Here is a 22,008-nt window from a genome sequence, read left to right on the forward strand (position 1 = left end):
TTGATATAACAGAGACAGTATAAAGGATCAGGATCATGCATATTTTGATTACAAGTTACAAGAAATGCTTACTTACATAAACATTACGTTTTTATAGTAACTTATGTACTTACTAAATAAAAATAACAAAATTGATTTATTGTATACATAAATTGCTGATTAAAAGGAACTGTTAGAAATGCAGTAGAATAAAAAGGTATACATATACATATAAAATGGCCACATAATTGAACTCTGTCCAGCTGATATTAATTACTGTATTTTACACTCATTCTTTGGTGCAGCGCATTGTGCCAAAAGGAACCAACAGCTACAAGGTTCCCAGGATGCAACAGAAGACGTACACGTTCTATGATTTATGATCAAAAGGAAAGTTTACATATGTGCTTAATTCTCTCTCTCTCCCTCTCTCTCTCCCTCTACCTCCCCACGTGTTTCAGATTTCCTGTGTAACGTGGAAAGATAAGCCTGTGGGGTGGGAGGAGATAAGTTCTGTTGTGTGTGTTATCTACGTTGCTGGGGAGGTGGTCTTGGCCTCGGAGGAGAAAGGGTTGAGTAATGAGATAAGGAAACTTCTCAATGGGCGGCGAAAACACACTACGTGCACGAGGTCAGATAAAAAAAACAAAAAAAACACAAGACAGCGGGGATTCGATTTGGAGGGATTCGCTATCGCAATGATCAGAGGGAAATTTGGGTTATGGGGTTATAAATTTAGAATCACAATGTTTCTCAAACATGATTCAAATATTGCAGACCTCATGATAAGAGACATTGGGGCGGTTTCTCATACATGGTTTAATCTAAATCAGTACTAAACTAATCCTATTTAAATTAATCCAGAATTGGAAAATGCCTTCCTGAGACGTTGCTTAATTGAATTAGTTTGAGACTGGGAAGTCCTAGACTAAGGTCATTTAAGTCCCTGTAAAGTGAATTCAGTGAGGGTAATTGCTGAAAACATGTGAATAAGACTGAAAACAATGAAGTACTGAATTGTGGAGTTTAGACCGTTAAACTGTTTCTCACCATTTTTGTGGTCTGGATTTCTTGGGCTCGCCCTCAACACTACATAAACACCAGGTCAGACCGTCGGAAACAAAGCATTTGTGGTGAAATAAGCTAAGCTAACAGTCTGGGGTCTGAGATAAAACGCTGTTTTGGGAATAAAAACGATGAGTAAAAGGCGTCTTCAGGGAGACCGTTAACTCATGCCAAGTCTTTCTGCCCCGCACCCGCACCCGCACCCACACACACACACCTGGGGTGTGAGCCCAGGTCGCTCAGGCTGTAGGTGCTGCTGTCCCGGACCAGGAGGTGAGTTGGGGGGCTCGGCCGTGTCCGGTCCATGCTGCCCTCCCCTGGGGGTCCGGGGGCCTCCGCAGCAGCAGGGGACCTCTCCAGCATCCTGCGGGCCCCCTCGGTTGGGCTGTGCCAGGGGGAGGGCGTCCGCTCGCGGCACTCCCTCCCGCCACTGCCCCCTCCTCCACCCCCACCACCACCACCGCCGCCTCCTCCTCCGCTGCTGCTGCTGCCGCCGGGGGCCAGAAGGGAGCTGGAGCTGCCATGGTGGGAGTGCGAGTGGGAGTGGGAGTGGGGGTGGTGTTGGGGCGCCCCGCCACCGCTACCAACGCCGTAGGAGCTGGTGTCGATGCCGCTGTCTGCCGACGCCCCCTGGAGGTAACTGCCACCACCCAGGCCGTTGGGCTCCATGTCAGCTGAGTCGCCGCCACCACCACCACTGCCGCCGCCGCCGCCGCCGCCACCACCACCGCCCCCCAGCTCGTACCACTTGTCGCTGTCACTGTGGCCTCCACTGGACGCCGTGCTGGACAGGGTGTTGCTGCTGGACTGGCCGGAGTAGGGGCCGTCTGACTGCAGAGGGAGAAGACAAAACCGTTATGAAGAGACAATGACTGAATTTGTTGAAATGGAAGATGATCTCCAGGTTTATCTGAAGCCTAAGGGTGCTATGGTGCTTTTTGAGATTGTTTAAATGTAGTCCTGCTCCATCACGGAACACACTGCATGTCTGACCAACTCCGCAGAATCAGATCAAGCAGATCAACTCCGGAGAATGAAAGCAAACAACAAGCTGATCAAAACTAATATTTCATAAATTTACCAAAACATAAATATTCCTTGAAGTTACTAAACTGAGGTCGACCAGAACGCAATGGTAATGGTTTAGGAAATATTAATAAATAAATATAATATCTGCTATGATCATTGAGAAACAGGGGGTTAAGAAAATAAGACAAGTGTAGGATTGATTGGAAGAAAAAAATGAATGACTGACCTGGATGCTCTTCTTGGGGGACAAGTGGATGACTTGCTCCTGCCTCTGGATACGGGGGGCTCCGGAGTAGCCCGAGCTGGATTTGGAGACTGGGACTTCTGACACACACACACACACACACACACACACACACACACACACACACACACACACACACACACACACACACACACACACACACACACACACACACACACACACACACACACACACACACACACACACAATGGGGAAATGAGCTTGGCTGTTATCACTAATAGATATAATTCTGCTGTTAAAACATATTTATTTAAAGCATGTGTTGGAAATGTTGGTTCCAACATAGCACAAACGCGCTGAAAGCTTTACTATTGAGAAACATAGCACTCTGCTGCAGCTTCTCTCTATTGTTAAACTTAAAAGACTTTTACACTTTCATAAGGCCCTTTTTTATCCAATATTTTAAATCTTCTCAATAAAAATAATATCACATTTCATTTTAGTTAGTTTACTGCTGATTTGTGGAAGTGCAAAAAGGCCGGAATGGGGAAAAAAAGCCTATCCTTTAAGGTGGCTTTCACATATGCAGTATTTGAATGGAACCCTGGTGCGTTTAACCCCTTGAGGCGCAGATATCGCACTGGGGCACAGACCAAAACAACCGGTCCGAGACCGCATGCGAGAGGCGTCTCGGGCCGCTTCCAAGCGAACCCCAGTGCAGTTAGATTGCGGTGGGAACACAATTTCACCCTGATTCAACCCAATTGTGGGAAGTGAACCAAACATGCTTTGTTTAACAGGCTGTGGGCATTTGTTTACATTACCAGCCCTGCTCTGTCGCACACGGCCCTCAGAAAAAAAAAACTTTTTTCCTCGTCTCTTTGTGCAGTTGTTACCAGAGACGCCTGTAGCTCGGAACCGTAGTTGGGAGCAGCTGCTAAATGTCACCTGCCGTCCGCTGATTTGCAGCGGTGACTCCCAACAGTTTGATTTCCTTCTACAGAGACAATGTGCGGCAGGACGCTTTCGATCCCAGGTAGTAGACGGGCACGTTGTGACTTTTAGAATAAAATAATGGGGAGGAGTACACACTAACATGCAACATGCGTGTGTGTACTCCTCCCCACTCCTCCTCTATCTAAGATAATAACGTAGAGCCATGTGCGAACAGGACTCCCGCATTCCCCACAACACAACCTGTTTAAATCGGACCAAAATAGAAAACAAACCAATAGTATCAATTTCACTCTGATTTGGACCAGGCCAACGGACTATTAGGTGAGAAAGCGACCTAAGAAGCCATGATGGCTTTTAGGTTCCTACCAAATCCTCAAAAAAACAGCACGTAATCTTAAATGTATCCCTATCCGTGCTGCTCGGCTTCTTTACTCCCACCCGCCCACCAGTTCGATTGATTAGAAAAACATTCCTCAAAACAGAAGTGGTTCATATGGCGCTATTAAAAGATAGGAAGGGCGCCGGCGGCCCCAGTGGTGGCAAGCGTTTTGTGTCGCTGCTTATGCTTAAAACAAAGCACGTGGGAACGAAGCACTGGAGAGATAGAGAGGAATAAGGTGGTGTTGAGAGGAACATGTATGGCGGAGTTAATCGAGAAAGAATTCTGAGAGATACACAAAAGAGGGAGAGAGAGATGACAAAGCCAGTGGCCTTGTCACTTGTGACTCAACGCCATTGGGATAAATGCGTCAATAGTGATCGTGCTCTACACATTTTGACACATGTTTGCCATATATACGATTTATTTTTCCCCCATTTTTACCGCATCCCTTCCTGCGCTAATGCTGCGGGATCCTATCTCCTGAGTCAGAGATTTTTCAGTAAACTGATTATTGTGCGTAGAAGAGAGACACCCGGTCTGTCAAAAAAAGAGAGAGATGGATAGAGAGAGGGAGTAGAAAGAGAGGGATTTGTTTTTACACACAGACACACACACACACACACACACACACACACACACACACACACACACACACACACACACACACACACACACACACACACACACACACACACACACATCCATACATATACATATATAGAATACATGCATATATATATAGTATACATATGTACACATATAGTATAAATGTATAGTATACATATGTACATATATAGTATACTTATATAGTGTACACACACACACACACACACACTTTTTTGAATTCATTAATAAATATTTATTTTAAACATTTTGCTTGATGCTCATGCCATGTTTTATGTTATTATGCTTGCACGCTTTGTATTTTACCAGATTTTTCATTTTTATTTCATTTTTAGCTCTCTGTGAAGCACTTTGAGTTGCATCTCCTGTATGAATTGTGCTCTACAAATAAAGTATATTATTATTAGGGGTCCAGCTCGAACTGATATTGTTCCAGGAAAATTCTCTGAATTGTCAAATTCCTCAGAATTTTGAAATCTAAAACTATTCAAAAAGAACGGGAGAAGCGTAAGTTATAAAAATGACAAGATTTGGTTTAAAATAAAAAATGAAAAAAAAAATAATGTTTTTTTTTTAAGAAACGTCTTGTATAAACACTTTCCTACAGCTAAAGTAGCAGATTTAAATAAAAAGACAGAAAGTGTTCAGTACTGACAAGTTCTTCCATAATAATTTCCATACTAAATGAATGTTCAAGTTTCAAAAATGTTGTCAGCATTACAATACAGACAAGTCATCTATTCAACTAATTTTTCCAATTGTAGATTAACAGAAAAAATACAATGAAGTAGTAATTACAACTAACACGTTTTTATTATATTTATAGAATAACATGTATTTATTATTATTGTTATGCAAAGTAATTAGAAACTTTGTTTTTGTTATTGTTCACGATGCCAAAAAATAGCTGAAAATATAAGACAATAAAGATCCATTGTCCAAAAATCAAATCCTCAAGGTCAGTCACAATATTCTAAAACACATAAATTCTTAAAACATAGTTTTTCGAGAATATTTAAACTGAACGGCAGAAACATAGACGTAACTCCACGATGTTTGTAAATTTAGTAAATTGTGATGCATTTCACAGAAACCAAAAAACTGTAACACGTACCAAAAAAAATAAACTGGACCCTTTGTATTGCTGCCTGCAGCTATATTCATTATATATATATATTTTTTTTTTTCTACTATAGTATCATAACTTCATTATTATTTCATGTCAATAAAGCCTCACCAAATTTAATTGTGAGTGTGTGTGTGTGTGGCAATTCTGAGCGAGAGAGAGAGGTAAAAAAAAGAGAGCGAGAGTGAGAGAGGGGGCCAACTGTCCTCTGTGCGACTCCTGATATTTCTGGACGGAGGAAGGCCACATCACCACTGCAGAGGAAGACCACGGGGTCAAAGGGGGAGTCAAAAAAAAACTAAATGAGGGTAAAGAGAAAGGAGAGAGAGGAGGGGAGAAAGAAAGAGAGAGAGAGAGAGAGAGCGAGAGAGAGAGAGAGACCGCACGGACCTGCACCCTGCTGAGGGGAAGCGGGTTCGGCTGAGGTCGGATGTCGGTCTCTTCCCCCCGACGACAGACGAGTTGGGACAGAACCACAAAATGAGAGGGCAGGGGAGCATTCCCTAGTTTCCGACTCTCCCTCGGGACATTCGATATATTTTTAAATTTGAAAAAAAAGAAAGGAAGAACGAAAGAAAGACCCTGCAGCCTTGGAAAAAGACACCACGCTTAGTGCTTTTTAAGGAACTGAATGAAAGTGTCTGAATGAGATGAGAGAAAGAGACACGTGGGGTGTGGGCGGATGTACTCCCCCGACCTTGAGGTGAATCTGAATCAGAAAAAAAGTATTAAAAACAAAAAGAAAAAAAAAAAAAAAAAAAAAAGGTGTTTACCTCCAGACCCTCGTTCAACTCCGCCCCCTTCCTCCATTCTGGACCAGTTGGGAGTGGACTTGCCGCTTGAGCCGCCTTCTCCCACCACCTGCCGCTCTGAGGACATGGGCGAGTGACGGCTGCCTGCAAATCTGGAACACACACACACACACACACACACACACACACACACACACACACACACACACACACACACACACACACACACACACACACACACACACACACACACACACACACACACACACACACACACACACACATAGACAGACAGACAGACACATTGCATCATATGTATGCTCTTTATTAAAGTGTGGAGAGACACACAGAGTGTGTTTTTATTTTAAATTTAGATTCATTTCAAAGTTTTGCACTTAAATGAAACGTGAAACATGAACATCTGCTCTGTAAACATCCACTCCATCATACGAGGAGGGCAGAACCCCGTCTATCCGGAGAGAGAGCATCTCTAGCGTCTATAATAAAATTTCTATGCGTCTCTCCGCGAGAGATGCTCTGTCCTCGGATATATATAATATCTTACAAAATTCCCCATGATGTCCATTCAACCAGCATAAGACATAAGACATTTTATTTGTCATTGCAGGCATACAACAAAAATATGCTGGGTAACTCTCAAGAGACCAGCAGCAATAGAAATCAAGATAAAAACAAGATAAATATGATGAGGCAGCATCCCTTATCTATATATTATAAATAAAGGCACTTGGATGAGGCAGGTAAGCAGTGACAGTGCGAACAGTGCAGTATACAAAATGTATTGCACAACAAATTAGGTAGTTAAAAACAATACAGTCCTCAGTCCTCAACAGCTATGGGAGGGTGGGTGGTGATGGAGGCTACAACTCTGGGGAAGAAGCTGTTATTCAGTCTGTTAGTTCGGGCTTTGATGGCTGTACATCTCTTCCCCGATGGAAAGGGGATAAACAGACTGTGAGCTGGGTGGGTTGGGCTCTTACTGATTGATAGCTGATGGTCTTCTTGTGTAGACAGCGAGCATACACCGTGTCCAGGTTTGGGAGCACAGTTCCCACAATGATCTGGGCCGTTTTCAGCACCCGGACCAAGTCCTTCCAGCTCGGCAGTGCAGCTGGCATACCACACCGTGGCACAGGGGCAGAGGAAACTCTCTATGGTGCTTCTGTAAAAGTTTACGAGGAGCTGAGAGGGAAGTTTGGCCTATTTGAGTTTTCTAAAGGAAGAAAAGGCTCTGTTGAGCTTTCTTCGCCGGGTGGGAGGTGTTATGACAGATCTTTTTTTGTTATATGGATTCCCAGGAATTTGATATCACTGACACTCTCCACCTCCTCATCATTTATGTGGAGAGGGGGATGTGTGGTCCTTCGTGGATCTCCTAAAGTCCACAATGATCTCCTTGGTTTTTGTGGTGTTGAGGAGCAGATTATTGCCTGAACACTACTTGACCAGATGTTGGACATCCTCTCTGTAGTGTGTCTCCTCATTTTCGGATATAAGTCCCACTATAGTGGAGCTGTCAGCAAATTCACTATGGTGTTAGAGGGGTGCAGTCATGGGTGAGGAGAGTGAAGAGGGCTGGACTTAGCACACAGCTCTGCAGTCCACCTGTGCTCAGGATGAGGGTCGAAGATGTGTGGTTGCTCATTCTGACATTATGGGGTCTCTTATTGAGGATGTCCATAATCCATAAGCAGAGTGAAGTGGCATATACCAGGTTGCTGAGTTTGTCTACTTGTTAATGGGGGATTATAGTATTTAAAGCGGCGCCAAAGTCAACAAATAGCATCCTGACACTTGTGCTTGGATGCTCCAGCTGGGACAGGGCTGTATGAAGTGAGACTGCATCCTCCGTAGATCTGTTTCCTCGATAAGCGAAGAGGTGGCTGTCCAGATCACTGGGGGTGATGGTCTTGATGTGAGGTAGTACAAACCTCTCGAAGCACTTCATAACAACTGGTGTTTGGGCAACTGGGAGATAGTCATTAAGGCTTTTAACTGATGTGGTTTTGGGCACTGGGACGATGGTGGTGGATTTAAGACAGGTGGGGACTGCAGCCTGTTGTAGGGAGAGGTTAAAGATGCTGGTGAACATTCCTGCATCTAGTGAAACACGTACATACATGTACACACATACACACCCCCCCCCACACACACACACACACAGTGTTGCTTACTGCTCAGGCATGGACTTCTGTCTCCAGTGGGCGGAGCCTGCAGAGGTGTCGCTGGAGCAGGAGAGGTTGCTGGGAGAGCTGCGGTTGTGTGGGGAGCGACCCAGCGCCAGGGAGGAGGCCAGGCTGTAGCTCTCGCTGCCGGGGGACACCCTGTCGAGCACATGAAAAAGGATGAAGGAAGCGGGAAAAACAAGTGAGAACTTGGGGAGAGGGACTTAACCCAGATGAGGTTAAACATAAACAAAACAAACTGAAGCGCCGCAGTAAAACAAAAAAAGATGCTTTTGTTGATCCTGCAGAGGAAATTCCACTGATCCCTCCGCTGTGCCTCCCAATTCACACGGAATACAGATGAAAAAGGAACATCATAGACCAACGCCTACTTGAAGGTTTGAGCTCCAAGTTGCTTTCTGCTAAACAGAACAATACAAAACAAAACACAAAAGAGCCATGTAGGTTTGAAATGACGGCCTTGTTGCTGTTAAACTGAACGAAGTGTAACGGCGACTTTGTGTTTTCTGCTGTAGTGTACTGGAAGTACGGTAGGTACTGGGATAACCAAGGGTCTAAAAAGTCTCAAATAAATGACTCGCCAAAGTGGTAGAGATGACGACCCCAGAAAGTATCATTGGTGCTTGAAGGGCGATTTGGACGTATCCTCTGGTAAACCCCTTTGAGACGATAACTTGGATTATGAGCAAAAGACACTAACTTAATTTAAAACTCTTTGTTTTTACAAAATGCATTCAAGTGTGACTGCACATAAATATTTTGACTGTTCTCTAACAAAATACATCAATTCAGGGCACAATGTTAATGTTTCTTTACAAATTTGATCAAATCAGCATTGCAGATAGTAAGTGTGACTCACCACCGTCAGTTGGTTGGAATCTGCACAAAGCGTGCAGGGGTGATGCTGATGTCGATTAGTATTTCCAAATATATGTATTGCTTCAGTGCCGGCAAGACAAAAAAAACTGTTTGTTCAATAAGGAGTGGATGTGACACGTACAATCCATTGGCAGAAAGGGACTTTTTAAGGAGTTAAGCACCGATTTTATAGTGTTACACTGCCTTTAAAGGTCTGGGTATTTGGCACCGGTACTGTAAGGTCAGGTGGTATTGAATAGTTAAAAAAAAAAAAGAAAGTCCGTGGGAGGACCCGTTACCTCTTGGGATCCAGGGGCCGCCCGTCACTGCTGACGCTGCGCGGGATGACGGCGCCCCGCTCCAGCCGCTCAGCCGATAGCGTCTTGCCCACTGAGCTGCCCAGGCTGACGGCCCGGTTGGGCGTGTGTGGCTGCGGGGAGGCGGTCAGCGACTGCTGGGGACTGCTGGACGTCCGCTGCCACTTGTTGTTGTTGCTGCGGAAGGGGAACTTGTACTCGAAGGAGCCGCCGTCGCTGCCACTGCCCTTGTACTCCACCACGGGCATGCGGTAGAGCTCCGAACAGCCCCTGTGGCCAGACGGGGCAGCACAAGTCGCATCAGACATTCGTCCTTCGCTACAGAAGTTCTCTGACATATCTCCTATAACAACAACTTAACAGCAGAGCTGCTGACTTGTTACTTAACAATGCAGATGATAATTGCCTTACTGTTATTTTACTGCACGCTTTTAAGACATTTTCCTGTTGAATTCCCTGCATCGATCATTCCTTTCTTTAACGACTGACAATCATGTTCCCCATAAAAAACAGTCATATTCATCCCACTGTAATTACGTCGCTCCCATGTGGATAATTAGATTAAGTGCAGGAGTCAAGCAACGATACAAATGTCGGTGAACAAAGGCAAAATTGGTATTAATACAATTTAAAAAGGGTTTTGTATTATTCAGGATTGGAATAAAAAATTGCATCACAATGATGTTTCTCGTATGGCTTGACGAGAAAAAGACAGATGGAAATAGGTCTTCACCTACTAATACGCATAATGTCCATTCTAATTTGACCAAGACCAAAAAACTTTTACAAACCCGTCCGGTTTTTCTCACTAATTCCCGCAGAACTCCCACCACCCACCTGCGCGGCGTGGCGTCGTCGTGCGGCGGGATGATGACCACACGCACTGTCACCGAGGTCCTCAGCAGGTCGATCATCTGCTCGTGAGTGAGCGTCGCCACAGCCACCTTGCAGATCTCCACCAGCCGGCTGCCCTGCCGCAGCCCAGCCTGCCAGGCGTAGCCGTAGGGCTCCACCTGTTGGTGCACACGTGTCATTGCATGGTAGAAACCTCGTGGATTTTGATGTTATCGGGACTTCTTCACCAAACTATGGTCGTCTATCCATGACGAGATGTTGCGGTTTGGCTTGCCATGATGGTGATGAACGAAACCTTAGTTGCCTTGACGAATGCCAAAATACACTTTCAATGGTGAATTCAACACCCTGTCCACTAACTTGTAATACTGTATTGTACTTTAATAGTTAGGTACTTGTGTGTGCTGTTGCATTCCCTCTTAATGGATGGAATGCAACATGGTGGTGGTAATCAGCAAGATTATGATTCTCTATTTGACACTTCTTTTTAGCTGGCATTCAATGTGTTTGCGTTTTGCATGTATTTCACAATATGCCGTTTCCAATGTTGGTGGAGGGATCTGCCTTTGCCGGCAATTTCTTTGTCAATGACAAAGAATTTTTATTTTTTTATTTTTTAAATCAATTACCCAGAAGAAAGTCTCCACTTAAAATTAAGTAAAACAATTTGTTATGCAAAAGCTTTTCATTCTGGTTTATTTCTGTTTAGAGAAGTTCCCTAACCCTAACACCATACAATAAATGATAGAATAAACTAGCCAGTCACCTCGGCCACGATGCCCTCGTAGTTGACGTGGAAGCCCAGCTGACCGAGGCCGTTACGCCGCAGAGTCATCTCCGAAGTCTCACAACCCTTTGTCAGGAACTGGGGGGAAGAGGGGTGGTGGGATGGAGGGGGGGAGGCAGGAAGAGAGATAAGGGGAGAAAGGAGGAAGATTTGGGGGGGAACCGTAAAGGAGGGACGTAAGAAAGGAGAGAAGTTTCCGAACATCTCAAGCCAAACAGTCCCCAGAAATGTAAACAAACAAGACAAGAGGCCGCTTGAAGGGGGAAGTTAAGGTCTGATGCTCTCCCGTGGCTGGTTTCAGAACAATTCTTAAAACACTCAATTCCCATGTTAATTTTAGTGTGCAAATCCAGTGTCACTTACCTCCTTGGATGTTTACCCCAAGGATTGTGTATAGCATGTAGGTTATTTGATGACATCTAAAAGCGTGTTGGGGTGAATTGGGTGAGAAGCAGTACACTGTCTCTCATTTCTACCGTGTAGCAACCAGAGGTGGAGTTGAACAAAATATCATATATTAATATTTCTCTACATTTTAGAATCAGAATGAGTTCATTCCGCCAGGGACATTTACATACACTAGGAATTTGTCATGGTAACGCTTGTTTTGTTTCATGACAGACGATCAGCATGAAAAAAAAAGCTCAACAGTCTGAAAAAAATAGAGAATAAAAAATATTTTTTAATAGAATAAAGAAGAAGAAAGAATAAAAAATAAAAATAATAATAACAATAACAGCCAATTAAATACAAATAGTCGGAAAACACAAAAAATACAAAACAAAAATCGTCAGATCTATAAATATATACAGATATATCCAAATATACATTTGCTTATTTAACACTTTATGTATTATTATTTATCTAATTTAATTTTATATATCAGTGACATCATAATATCATTACAAAAACAGTAAATATTTTTTAATTTTCTATATTGCTATTTGCATAGTTTATATATATACACACAGTACACAAACACACACACACACACACACACACACACACACACACACACACACACACACACACACACACACACACACACACACACACAATTTTTTTCCGCTCTTCGTTAAATATTACATTACAAAAGCAAACCAATACTAAAATTTTATGTCAGTCGGTATCGTAAAATTTAGCATGTGTGAATCTTGTAAAGCGCGCGCGTGTGTGTGTGTACACTGGGCACATACTGATTTCTTTTTGAAGGAGACAGGAGAAAACATCCCTTAAGCAAAAATGATCCCTGAGAGACCCAGAACTATAAATAAAGCCAAATAAGGGCCCTCAGCTTAAGTGCTATACCCCTCACTGGAATAGCAACACACACACACACACACACACACACACACACACACACACACACACACACACACCAAAAGGGGGAAAACTCCTCTAGTGGTGCCACTTTAGCTGAACCTCTATTGAAGCTAATTCTCACAAGGGAGCCTAAATAAGTCATGGCGGGGTGTAGGAACACCACCTGGGGTAGGAAAAAAAGCCTTTTGCGAAACACAGTACAAAGTGTGCGGAGACATTCGTGGTGCTTTTCAGATGCGTGTCTGTGCGTTTTTATTTTTAATTTTATTCCTACATGTGGGTGAGACAGTGGGGAGGAATAACGCAATCAGAAGAAAAGGGGAGTTAGAGAGAGAGAGAGAGAGAGAGAGAGAGCGCAAGGGAGCGTGAGAGAGAAAGAGAGAGAAAGAAAGAAAGAGAGAGCGCGCGCACGTCTTGAGTTCTGAAAGAGCGAGCTCCCCTCTCCTCCTCTCCCTGGCACAGAGGTAGTCCTGAGGCCGCCAAAATGATTGAAGATTAATGCCAGATGCATAAAATGAAACATGAAAGTAATGTCTTCCTGAGCTCTTCAAATAACAGCCTGTGTGTGCGTGCGTGCGTGCACGTGTGTGTGTGTGTGTGTGTGTGTGTGTGTGTGTGTGTGTGTGTGTGTGTGTGTGTGTGTCTGCAAAATCAAAGCAGGTGGTGGATTTAGCCATGTTTAATTTCTGCCAGATTAAATGTATATGGGATAGGAAACACGCACGCACGCACGCACAGAGTTTGGAGGTGGAGAGCCACTTGGCAAAGTGATGCATTCAAAAGCACTGATGATTACATAAGGAAACGGCTCGGCTGGCTCGGCTGGGCTCGCGCCCCCCCCCCCCTTTAGCCAGTTCCCATGGAAACAGGTGAGGAAGAGCTTGGAACAATTACAGTGTGTGTGTGTGTGTGAGTCAAAGCGTAGGTGTGTGTGTATGCGTGCAATTAGAAGAAGGCTGACCGAAGGTGTCTTTTGTGGAGCGTTCAGAAGCTATAACACACACACACGCACGCACACACGCACACACGCACGCAAGCACACACCTGTTTGAGTGTGTACACCAGCCTCCCTCCGTAAATGAAGGTTCAATATATAATCTTTGTTCAAAACGTTGGGGAATGAGTCACTTTGTCTTGTCGACCAAAAAACATAAAATTTCTTCATATCATTTGTTTAGGTCAGAGTTAGGTTGCTAAATTTGTGGTTCTGAGCAGAGAGACAGGACAAGATACCCATAGTGTACACTCAGCTCAAGGTCCGGTACGATGCACGGTACAGGGTTCATGGTTTGATACAGTCAGGATATTTTTAACAAAGTTCAAATGGAAATGCTGATTGTGAGATTTGTAACATGGTTACCTCAAAATCTGTCACAACAGGTCTAAATATACAACCCCATTAGGATACTCCTTTCATTTTTTTAATTCATAAGCAGACATCATGATACATGAAATTGCAAAATTCTGGATGATTATTGCGTGAGTGTGTTTATCCTCTCACCTCCAGGCGCTTCACCACCTCCTTGAAGTCCTCGGTGTTGTTGCCGACGCTCCGGAGCGACACACTCTCTCCGCGCTCGTAGAAGATGCGCATGGAGGCCGGGCTGCCCAACGTCCAGCCTATCACATCCTTGGTGGCGCAGTTGTGCACCACGGCCTTGGCCTCCTGGTCTAGCAGGATCAGGAAGTCGTTGGAGACGGCCAGCAGGGCCTCCAGCTCGCCGCCGGAGCTGTGGTCCTCAGCGTGCACCGCCCAGACCACGGCTCCCAGGCTCCGCAGCTCAGCGCCGCCGTACGGCCGACTGCGCTCCTTCTTCTTATGTGCCAGCGAGATGAAGGGGAACTTGCCCGATGGGTCGATGGGCGTGCTGGTGGTGTGGCGCTCGGCCAGGTCACGGAGGTACTCCTGACGGGTGCGGGTGGCCATGGCGCGGAACTTGTGGGACTTGTGCGCGGCGTTCTCGGCGTTGATGACCTTGGCCAGCAGGAAATCCCGGAACACCGAGGACTTGGGGAAGGTCACGCCATCGGGGATTGAGGGCCCGAAGGATGGCATGTCTTTGGAGCGGGTGACGGCCACACTAAAGGGGGAGAGGAGGGTAATTGAGGGAGGTTAGAAGGGGGGAATCTATGATCAATAGCAGAAGTCGAAGAATGACTTTATTCATCTCTGTGGGGAAAATGGTGCTCTGTATTTAACCCATCCTTGGAGCCAGCTAGGTATTGGACAGCCATAGGACAATGCCCGGGAACCAGGAATGCATCCGTCAAAGGCATCCTTGACCAAGGCATTGGCAGCAAACAATGGCAGCCAACTGGACCAGCAATGCTTTGATCAAAGGGTCACCGCAAGGATTGTCTAACCCCAACATGCATGTCTTTAGGGCAGGAGGAAACTGGAACATGTGGAGGAAACCCACGTGGAAAAATGGAGAGAACATGCAAATATCACACAGAAAAGCCCCATTTGGGTTGGCACCAAGAACCTTCTCGCTGTAAAGAAACAGTGTTGATGACTGAGCCAACATGCCAATGAATCTAGTGAGCTGGTATTATACAAGGTAGATGGCTTTGAGAAGCATTTGTCTCCCTTTCTGTGGTGCATGACTTAATTTGAAGACTGAACTTTGGCTAGCTCTTGAAGTACAAAGAAAATAAAGAAAATCTGGTTTGATGCCAGACAGTCATTTCCTCTGCCTTGGTTGTATCAAATGTCTTAAAACTGAGAAAAAGGTTTTTTTGTTTGTTTTTTTACTGTACTGGCACATCAGAGTTACATGAAACCTCAGCTTTGTCCCTTCTCTGGTTCACATCGCCAGCATTCCTACTACTATGGTCAGGGTAACACCGACAAAGGAACTTGCTCAAAGGTCTAATGAAGTGCTAAAATGTTGAATCTATAAACGTGTGTGTGCATCACAGACACACGTAGACATTGTAGAGCACGGTGGCACTTGTTTGGCCAACGGCTCCTCCTCTCCCTCCGTCCCTCCATCACTCATTACTCCTCCTTTCTCATTTTCTTTCCCTTTCATTAAGAGTCCCTGGAAAGGCAATCGGAGGCTGTCTGCTCCTCTTGGTATGTGAGGAACTCAGCAGGGCGGCCAGCGAGAGAGAGAGAGAGAGAGAGAGAGAGAGAGAGAGAGAGAGAGAGAGAGAGAGAGAGAGAGAGAGAGAGAGAGAGAGAGAGAGAGAGAGAGAGAGAGAGAGAGAGCGAAGAAAAGAAATGGGGAGAAAGGGGACGAGGATCCCATTTCTATTCTGCAGACCTCAGAAAAACAGCAGAGAAGGAGAGGAAATGACAAGAGAGGGAGAGAGCGAAGAGAAGAGAACAAAATATGGCAAAGAAAACAGTGTGTGGGAGACTATAAGGGAAGGTAGAGAGACATGGGAGGACAGCATTGAAATGGGAGTTCTGGGAGGAATCCAGTAGAAAGAATAGGTGTAGTGTTTCTCTCTCGCTGTGTGTGTGTGTGCGCGTGTGTGTGTGTGTGTGCACACACACAAAGGAGAAGAAGGGTGTTAATTTCTATATTTTGGAGCTCGGAGAGTACTGAGATATAACCCCTGTCACAAAAATACAGCAGTCCACATCAAAATAACCCCAAAACTTCAAAACTCTGAAGTAGAAATCCACGTGTTTGCCTGTGTTGGGTGCATTACACACCAGTCCCAGAATTCCATTGGAAATGGCGACGTTTTTTCAACATCCAACACATTCTTCTGATCGATTGATTTGGGGGGATTTTCAGAGCAATTTTTATCTTCTTTATCCTCTTTTATTCACCACCCAACAACCGGAACCAGCATACAGAGGAGCACATGAATATTGCAAATACACGAAAATTGCAAATACATACAAACATGGATTACCGCTTTAAAAAAAAACAACAACAAAGCAACAGGAAAAAATAGCTCAAAATGTGATATTCAGCCACAATTCTGTAGGGGGGGGGGGGTAAATTCATGAAGCAGCTGAATGGGTGATTAAAACCCTTCTTTCATAATCAACGCCATGGTGCGCCATCAGAAGCTCTTCAATGCATGTGTGTTTTTTGCCGAAAAGGCCAAGTCACAGAGACATCGCCTGTGTAATTCACGGAGGGAGGCCAGCGAAGGTCAATTGGGGTGTGGGGCAGGAAAGCAGACACAGAGAGGGAATGACAATGTATTATGTGATAGAGGGAGAGGGAGAGAGGGAGAGAGAGAGGGCCGCGGGAGGGAAGGAGCTCGCTTCCCCGCGGTTCTAGTGATTTGCGCTCTTTTATAAAATATCCAGTGCGTGGGCAGCGGCAGCGGCTCCGCTAGTGTGCACGACCCTCTGCCCACCGGGCCAGGCAGAGAAAGGGAACATTTCAATACCTATGGAGTAGGCGGCTGGACGAGTAGGTGTGTGTGTGTGTGTGTGTGTGTGTGTGTGTGTGTGTGTGTGTGTGTGTGTGTGAGAGAGAGAGACAGAAGGAGAGTGTGAGGGGTATCTACAAGACTGAACACAATCGGTGACACCCAGAGGTCCTCACACATTATGATTAACGTTTTGACAGCTTCTACAGCTCATGCTTGGTTGCTCATGCTACAGCTCAAGGTTGGTTCTCCAAAAGGCTCGGAGTACACACACACACACACACACACACACACACACACACACACCACCTTCGACAACTAAAGTACAATCAAATACAACTTCCCCAACACAAATGACCTGTAAACGCAGTCACATTTGAAATAAAGAGCATCTATCTGTGTGGATATCAAGGAATAGTGCCTGCTCGGGACCTGGGTACAGTCAGACATTTGCCTTCGGATGAGATGAGGAGGCTCTGCTCAAGAAGTCTCGAAATAACACATTGACATGACATTGCTTTCAGAAATAGAAAATGGCACCTTACTGCTTTAGAGAAGAAACAATTACTTTAGACCGTACACCCATTACAATTTGTATTTGAAAGTTGCACACAAATATCCGCTCATACCGTGTCCACTTTTTTTTTTTTTTTTCCCTTCTTCACCGGGGGGGGGGGGGGGGGGCGAGCAGTGCTAAGACGTACTGTTGTCATGACAACAGTTATTTAGGAGGCAGCTATTGGGCGTTTATTTGAAGTCAGATTTGCATAACAAGGAATTCATGAACATGATTACTGAACGGCAGCCGTTTAAAAACCCAGAGCGAATCTTTAGGCTAGCGCACGTGGACACACACACACACACACACACACACACACACACACACACACACACACACACACACACACACACACACACACACACACACACACACACACACACACACACACACACACACACACACACACCTCCACCTGTTCACGCACATGAATTTTCATATTTATCGATTGACATCAAAAAAACAAATTCCTATGGAATAAAAATACAAAAAAATATATTAAACTTCCACTGTCTATAATAGCTTATTCCCTGGGGAAAAAAAAAAAAAAAAAAACACATTTAGAATTTATTTTATAAAAAAATACATTTGGAAAACACAGCGCTGCTTACACAGATAAACAATTTATTTCGCATCGAGCGTAACTCATGCGTGGTGTACAAAAGCCAGAGAGATAAGTATGATTTCCCTCCTCATGGCCGCAATCACTTTGTTTGTTTTGTGGGGAAAAAGAACAATCAAAAAGAGACTCATTCTTCGGCTAAATTGGTAACATTTATACAGTGTTTGAGTAAGCCATCTATGCTATCGTGATGGGACAAACTAAAATTTAGCACTGAAACTAGTAGCTACGCCAGATGCTTCCAGTTAATAAGACCCTCCCTGACCACGATTCAAAGGGGGCTAACGGCTAAACCGGCCGGCATGAGAGGTCAAGATTTCATAGCATGAAGATTTTAAAGCTTGTTACAACACCGAGCAGCTGGTGTTGACTGTATCGCGGAGGTTAGGGTTTGGAACGGAAGAGTCCACTCATTAGCAGAAGTAAGAGATGAGAAGAACCACTCTCTGACTTGGCAAAGACTTGGGTTTGTGTCTGAATAACTGTTTGTTTGGTGTGTGTGTGTGTGTGTGTGTGTGTGTGTGTGTGTGTGTGTGTGTGTGTGATTTGTGCTTTTACTCTGCAACAATTGGCCCCACAGGAGACAATTAAGACCTTGCACACAATGCACTCGTACAGCAATTAAAACAGCCATTAGAATGGAGAGAGAGAGAGAGAGAGAGAGAGAGAGAGAGAGAGAGAGAGAGAGAGAGAGAGAGAGAGAGAGAGAGAGAGAGAGGAGAGAGAGAGAGAGAGAGAGGAGAGAGAGAGAGAGAGAGAGAGAGAGAGAGAGAGAGAGAGAGAGAGAGAGAGAGAGAGAGTGTGTGTGTGTGTGTGTGTGTGTGTGTGTGTGTGTGTGTGTGTGTGTGTGTGTGTGTGTGTGTGTGTACGAGATGAAAGGAGCCACAGATAAAGATGGAAAGCAGCCCGGGAGACATGAGCAGAGAGTGAAAAGTCCTTGAGCGATAACAACCGCATTCTTTGAAAATGGTAAATCGCACAACGACCACACAGAGAAGAGGTGAACATATCGGCGAGTCCCATGCGAGAGGCGAGCGGACACCAAGTGCAGCCGCCGTCGGAAGGGGGGAACGCCATGTGCAGCCCTGGACAGAGAAGAGTTTAGAATGAGGTCGAAGAGGAAGAAGAGCGCTGCGAAGCGATGAAGCTAAATGACACAACGTTCTACAGGGGGGAACGCCTAAAACTCATTAGTTGGTGTGTGTGTGTGTGTGTGTGTGTGTGTGTGTGTGTGTGTGTGTGTGTGTGTGTGTGTGTGTGTGTGTGTGTGTGTGTCAGAAAGTGAAATGTTTCCTTTTTGAGACAAATTGTTATGAAATTCCTATTCAGTGAAGTATTGCAGGTAAGTGCTGTATATTTAGTACAAGGCAGAGGGAAGAGTTAGGTAGAAACAGGGTTATGAACAGTTTTCTTTAGGTCAGATCAGAAGGTAAGTGATCAGGAACTGGAATAACTGTTACTACTTGCCCCCACACAAATTAGGCATGTACAAGGATTGTTTTTGGATTTACAGGTAAGTGTACATTAGGTTCAGCTTAGAGTTTAAGATTAGAGTTTGGAGTTGATGTCTGTCCCAAGTTTTTCTTTAGATCCTTTTATTTGAAATTCTTTACTATCGTCCGATAAGTATGAAGAGTCATTGAAAACCTGACTCAAATTCCTTGTATGTGTAAGTGTACTTGGCCAATAAAGCCTAATTCCGATTTTGATAACATCAGGTTGACTATAATGCAGAAGAACACATTTTCGACAAATTTTAACAAAAATAAATTAAATGGATGATTAATATCTGTCAAAATCAATGTTAAGGTTGAAATTAAGATCTCATGAATTCTAATTTACGGACTATTTAATGACATTTAAGGCCTAATATTTGTTAAACCGATACAAGACATTTTGAAGACGTTCTAAGGACCTGCGGACACCCTGGCTAGGCAAAGTGTCAGGGTCCAAGAAGAAGAAAAAACTTGGGTATAGCACTCTTAAAAACTGTAATTGTAGCGAATTCATTATTTAAATGAACTCTTTAACCTTTTAAGGGTGCGGGTGTAAAGGGGCTTTGAACATTATACTCTTGCCATGCTCACGGCCATTCTCATGCTTAATTACTGTATGTGTGATTAGTTGTGGTAAGTAGTGGGTTTATACCATTATTGACATAGGTTTGGTACACTTTCTAGCCATTTTTGACCACTCGAGAATGGGGAAAAAGGGTCAAAATTCCCTCCAAAAGACCACCTGAACACCTCATGACCTTGAAAAACACTTTAGCAAATGTAATTCTGTGATGCAGGGTCAATAACTTTTGAAAATTGGAGATTCGTGCGCTTCTGACGATTGGATTACAAGGACCATTTTCTGTACAATTCAGAAAAACCCACTCATCTTTGATGTACCTGGACATCCCATATATTTTCAGAATGCTCTCGGTGTCTAGATTCCGTGTCTCGAGTTACACAAGGCTGTGATTACCCTAGAGGTCACAATAGGTGATTTTATACAGTAAGGTCAAATTTTTAAAAAAATGCTATCACATTGAAATTTCCATATTTGTGGCCCTGAGAGCTCAACAGGCTGCAACTTAAGAAAACAGACGCAAAGAGACTAAATACAAATGCAAAAGCGCCAACATAACCGCAAATTAAGAAAACACATGCAAAGAGACAAAACACAAGAAAATTACAAAAACATCTTCACGACATGCCTCGCATTAAGAAAACGCGCCGCAAATCCAGACGTGTCAAACGAACTGCATACTTGGCATCATAACAAATCAGGATAGTTATAGACTAGTCATGATAACTAATTTTGTTATATTGTCACAGAAATAATTGCAATTCAGAAGTATTGCCGCTGTGGCAACCCCTAACGTGAGCAGCCGAAAAAAGAAGATGATTATTATAAGACCATTTTTTGCCACTGATATAATGATAATATAATAGCATAATAATGCAAGTACACCCTTTCAAATAGCAATGAACTTTCAATTCTTGGGAATATTCAGACATTTTAATGTGAAAAAAAAAAAATGTAAATATCCAAAATAAATAAAACTGAAAACTCTCGGGCTCGAGTAACACGTTATCTTCACCTGGAAACTCCAACACAGAGAGCAAACGAGAGAACAGAGGCAGCGCGACCAGAAATGACAGCAAATCATGTCTCAGCAGCTTTTTTCTGTTCATTTGGTTCAATTACATTCATGTGTAAAATGGTTTACACAACGCAAGTGACATTATTTGTGGATTTACAAATACATTTATACATTCTCCGATTTTTTTTTTAAACCTTAATACAGATTTGTTGGTTCTAGTAATTTTGATGTTTTCCTATTTGTATTTATTGCATTATATGTATTTGTGAATTGTGACACAATTCCTCCATAACAAGACATTCCCACGTGACTTGAACGCAGCATCTGTACAGTGGCAGAGTCCATTGTGGATTCTAGTGGAGATAAAACTCAGCCTGTGACTGTAGTCACTGTGAAAACTCCAAAAGAGTAGGAGATCGCGATTTCGGAGGATTCTTCTTTCACCGATGTACTGTTTAGGTTTTCTCGCGATGTTACTTGGAATAGTGGCGTCGCTCCCCGGCGGTGTGAAAAAATATTTCCCCCCCCCCCCCCCCGGCGCTGTGTAAACAAACACGCATGTAAACAAACACGTATGTAAACACAACAGCCAATTATCGAGATCAGGAAAATGATCAAGGTCATGTCCGTCATACGATAAGTTGATATGGTAATTATTGTGACAGGCCTACTGCATAGCACAATGCTTTGCAAAGTCGAAAAATAAAACTGCATTAACAGAAAAAACAAATGCAAAAGCCACGACATAACCGAAGTGAGCAACAACATAATCAAAGTGAGCAACCACGGATGCACGATTTATCTGCAATTAATTATATTGGGCTAAATTATTTTGTCAGTAATTATATATAAGAATATATACAAGTAATAATCTCGAGCCGCAATGATCACAGACCAATCGGCCACGTGAGACCATCATGTCC

The 22,008-nt window shown here is 43.9% G+C and overlaps 1 protein-coding gene across 1 annotated transcript in view; it reads right to left on the reverse strand.

Annotated features, from left to right (window-relative positions):
- sipa1l1 (signal-induced proliferation-associated 1 like 1) overlaps positions 1 to 22,008 on the reverse strand; it is a gene marked incomplete at both ends in the record, with an annotated part of 36,252 nt that overhangs the window by 6,921 nt on the left and 7,323 nt on the right. Inside the window, 9 exons of the mRNA XM_080023469.1 lie at positions 1,262 to 1,484; positions 1,527 to 1,875; positions 2,300 to 2,397; positions 6,141 to 6,271; positions 8,315 to 8,464; positions 9,484 to 9,771; positions 10,339 to 10,514; positions 11,123 to 11,221; positions 13,968 to 14,547. Coding sequence (XP_079879595.1) covers positions 1,262 to 1,484; positions 1,527 to 1,875; positions 2,300 to 2,397; positions 6,141 to 6,271; positions 8,315 to 8,464; positions 9,484 to 9,771; positions 10,339 to 10,514; positions 11,123 to 11,221; positions 13,968 to 14,547 — 2,094 coding nt within the window. The remainder of the gene's footprint in view (positions 1 to 1,261; positions 1,485 to 1,526; positions 1,876 to 2,299; positions 2,398 to 6,140; positions 6,272 to 8,314; positions 8,465 to 9,483; positions 9,772 to 10,338; positions 10,515 to 11,122; positions 11,222 to 13,967; positions 14,548 to 22,008) is intronic.

This window comes from Zeus faber, assembly GCF_960531495.2.
Source record: "Zeus faber genome assembly, chromosome: 2".
Classification (NCBI taxonomy): Eukaryota; Metazoa; Chordata; class Actinopteri; order Zeiformes; family Zeidae; genus Zeus; species Zeus faber.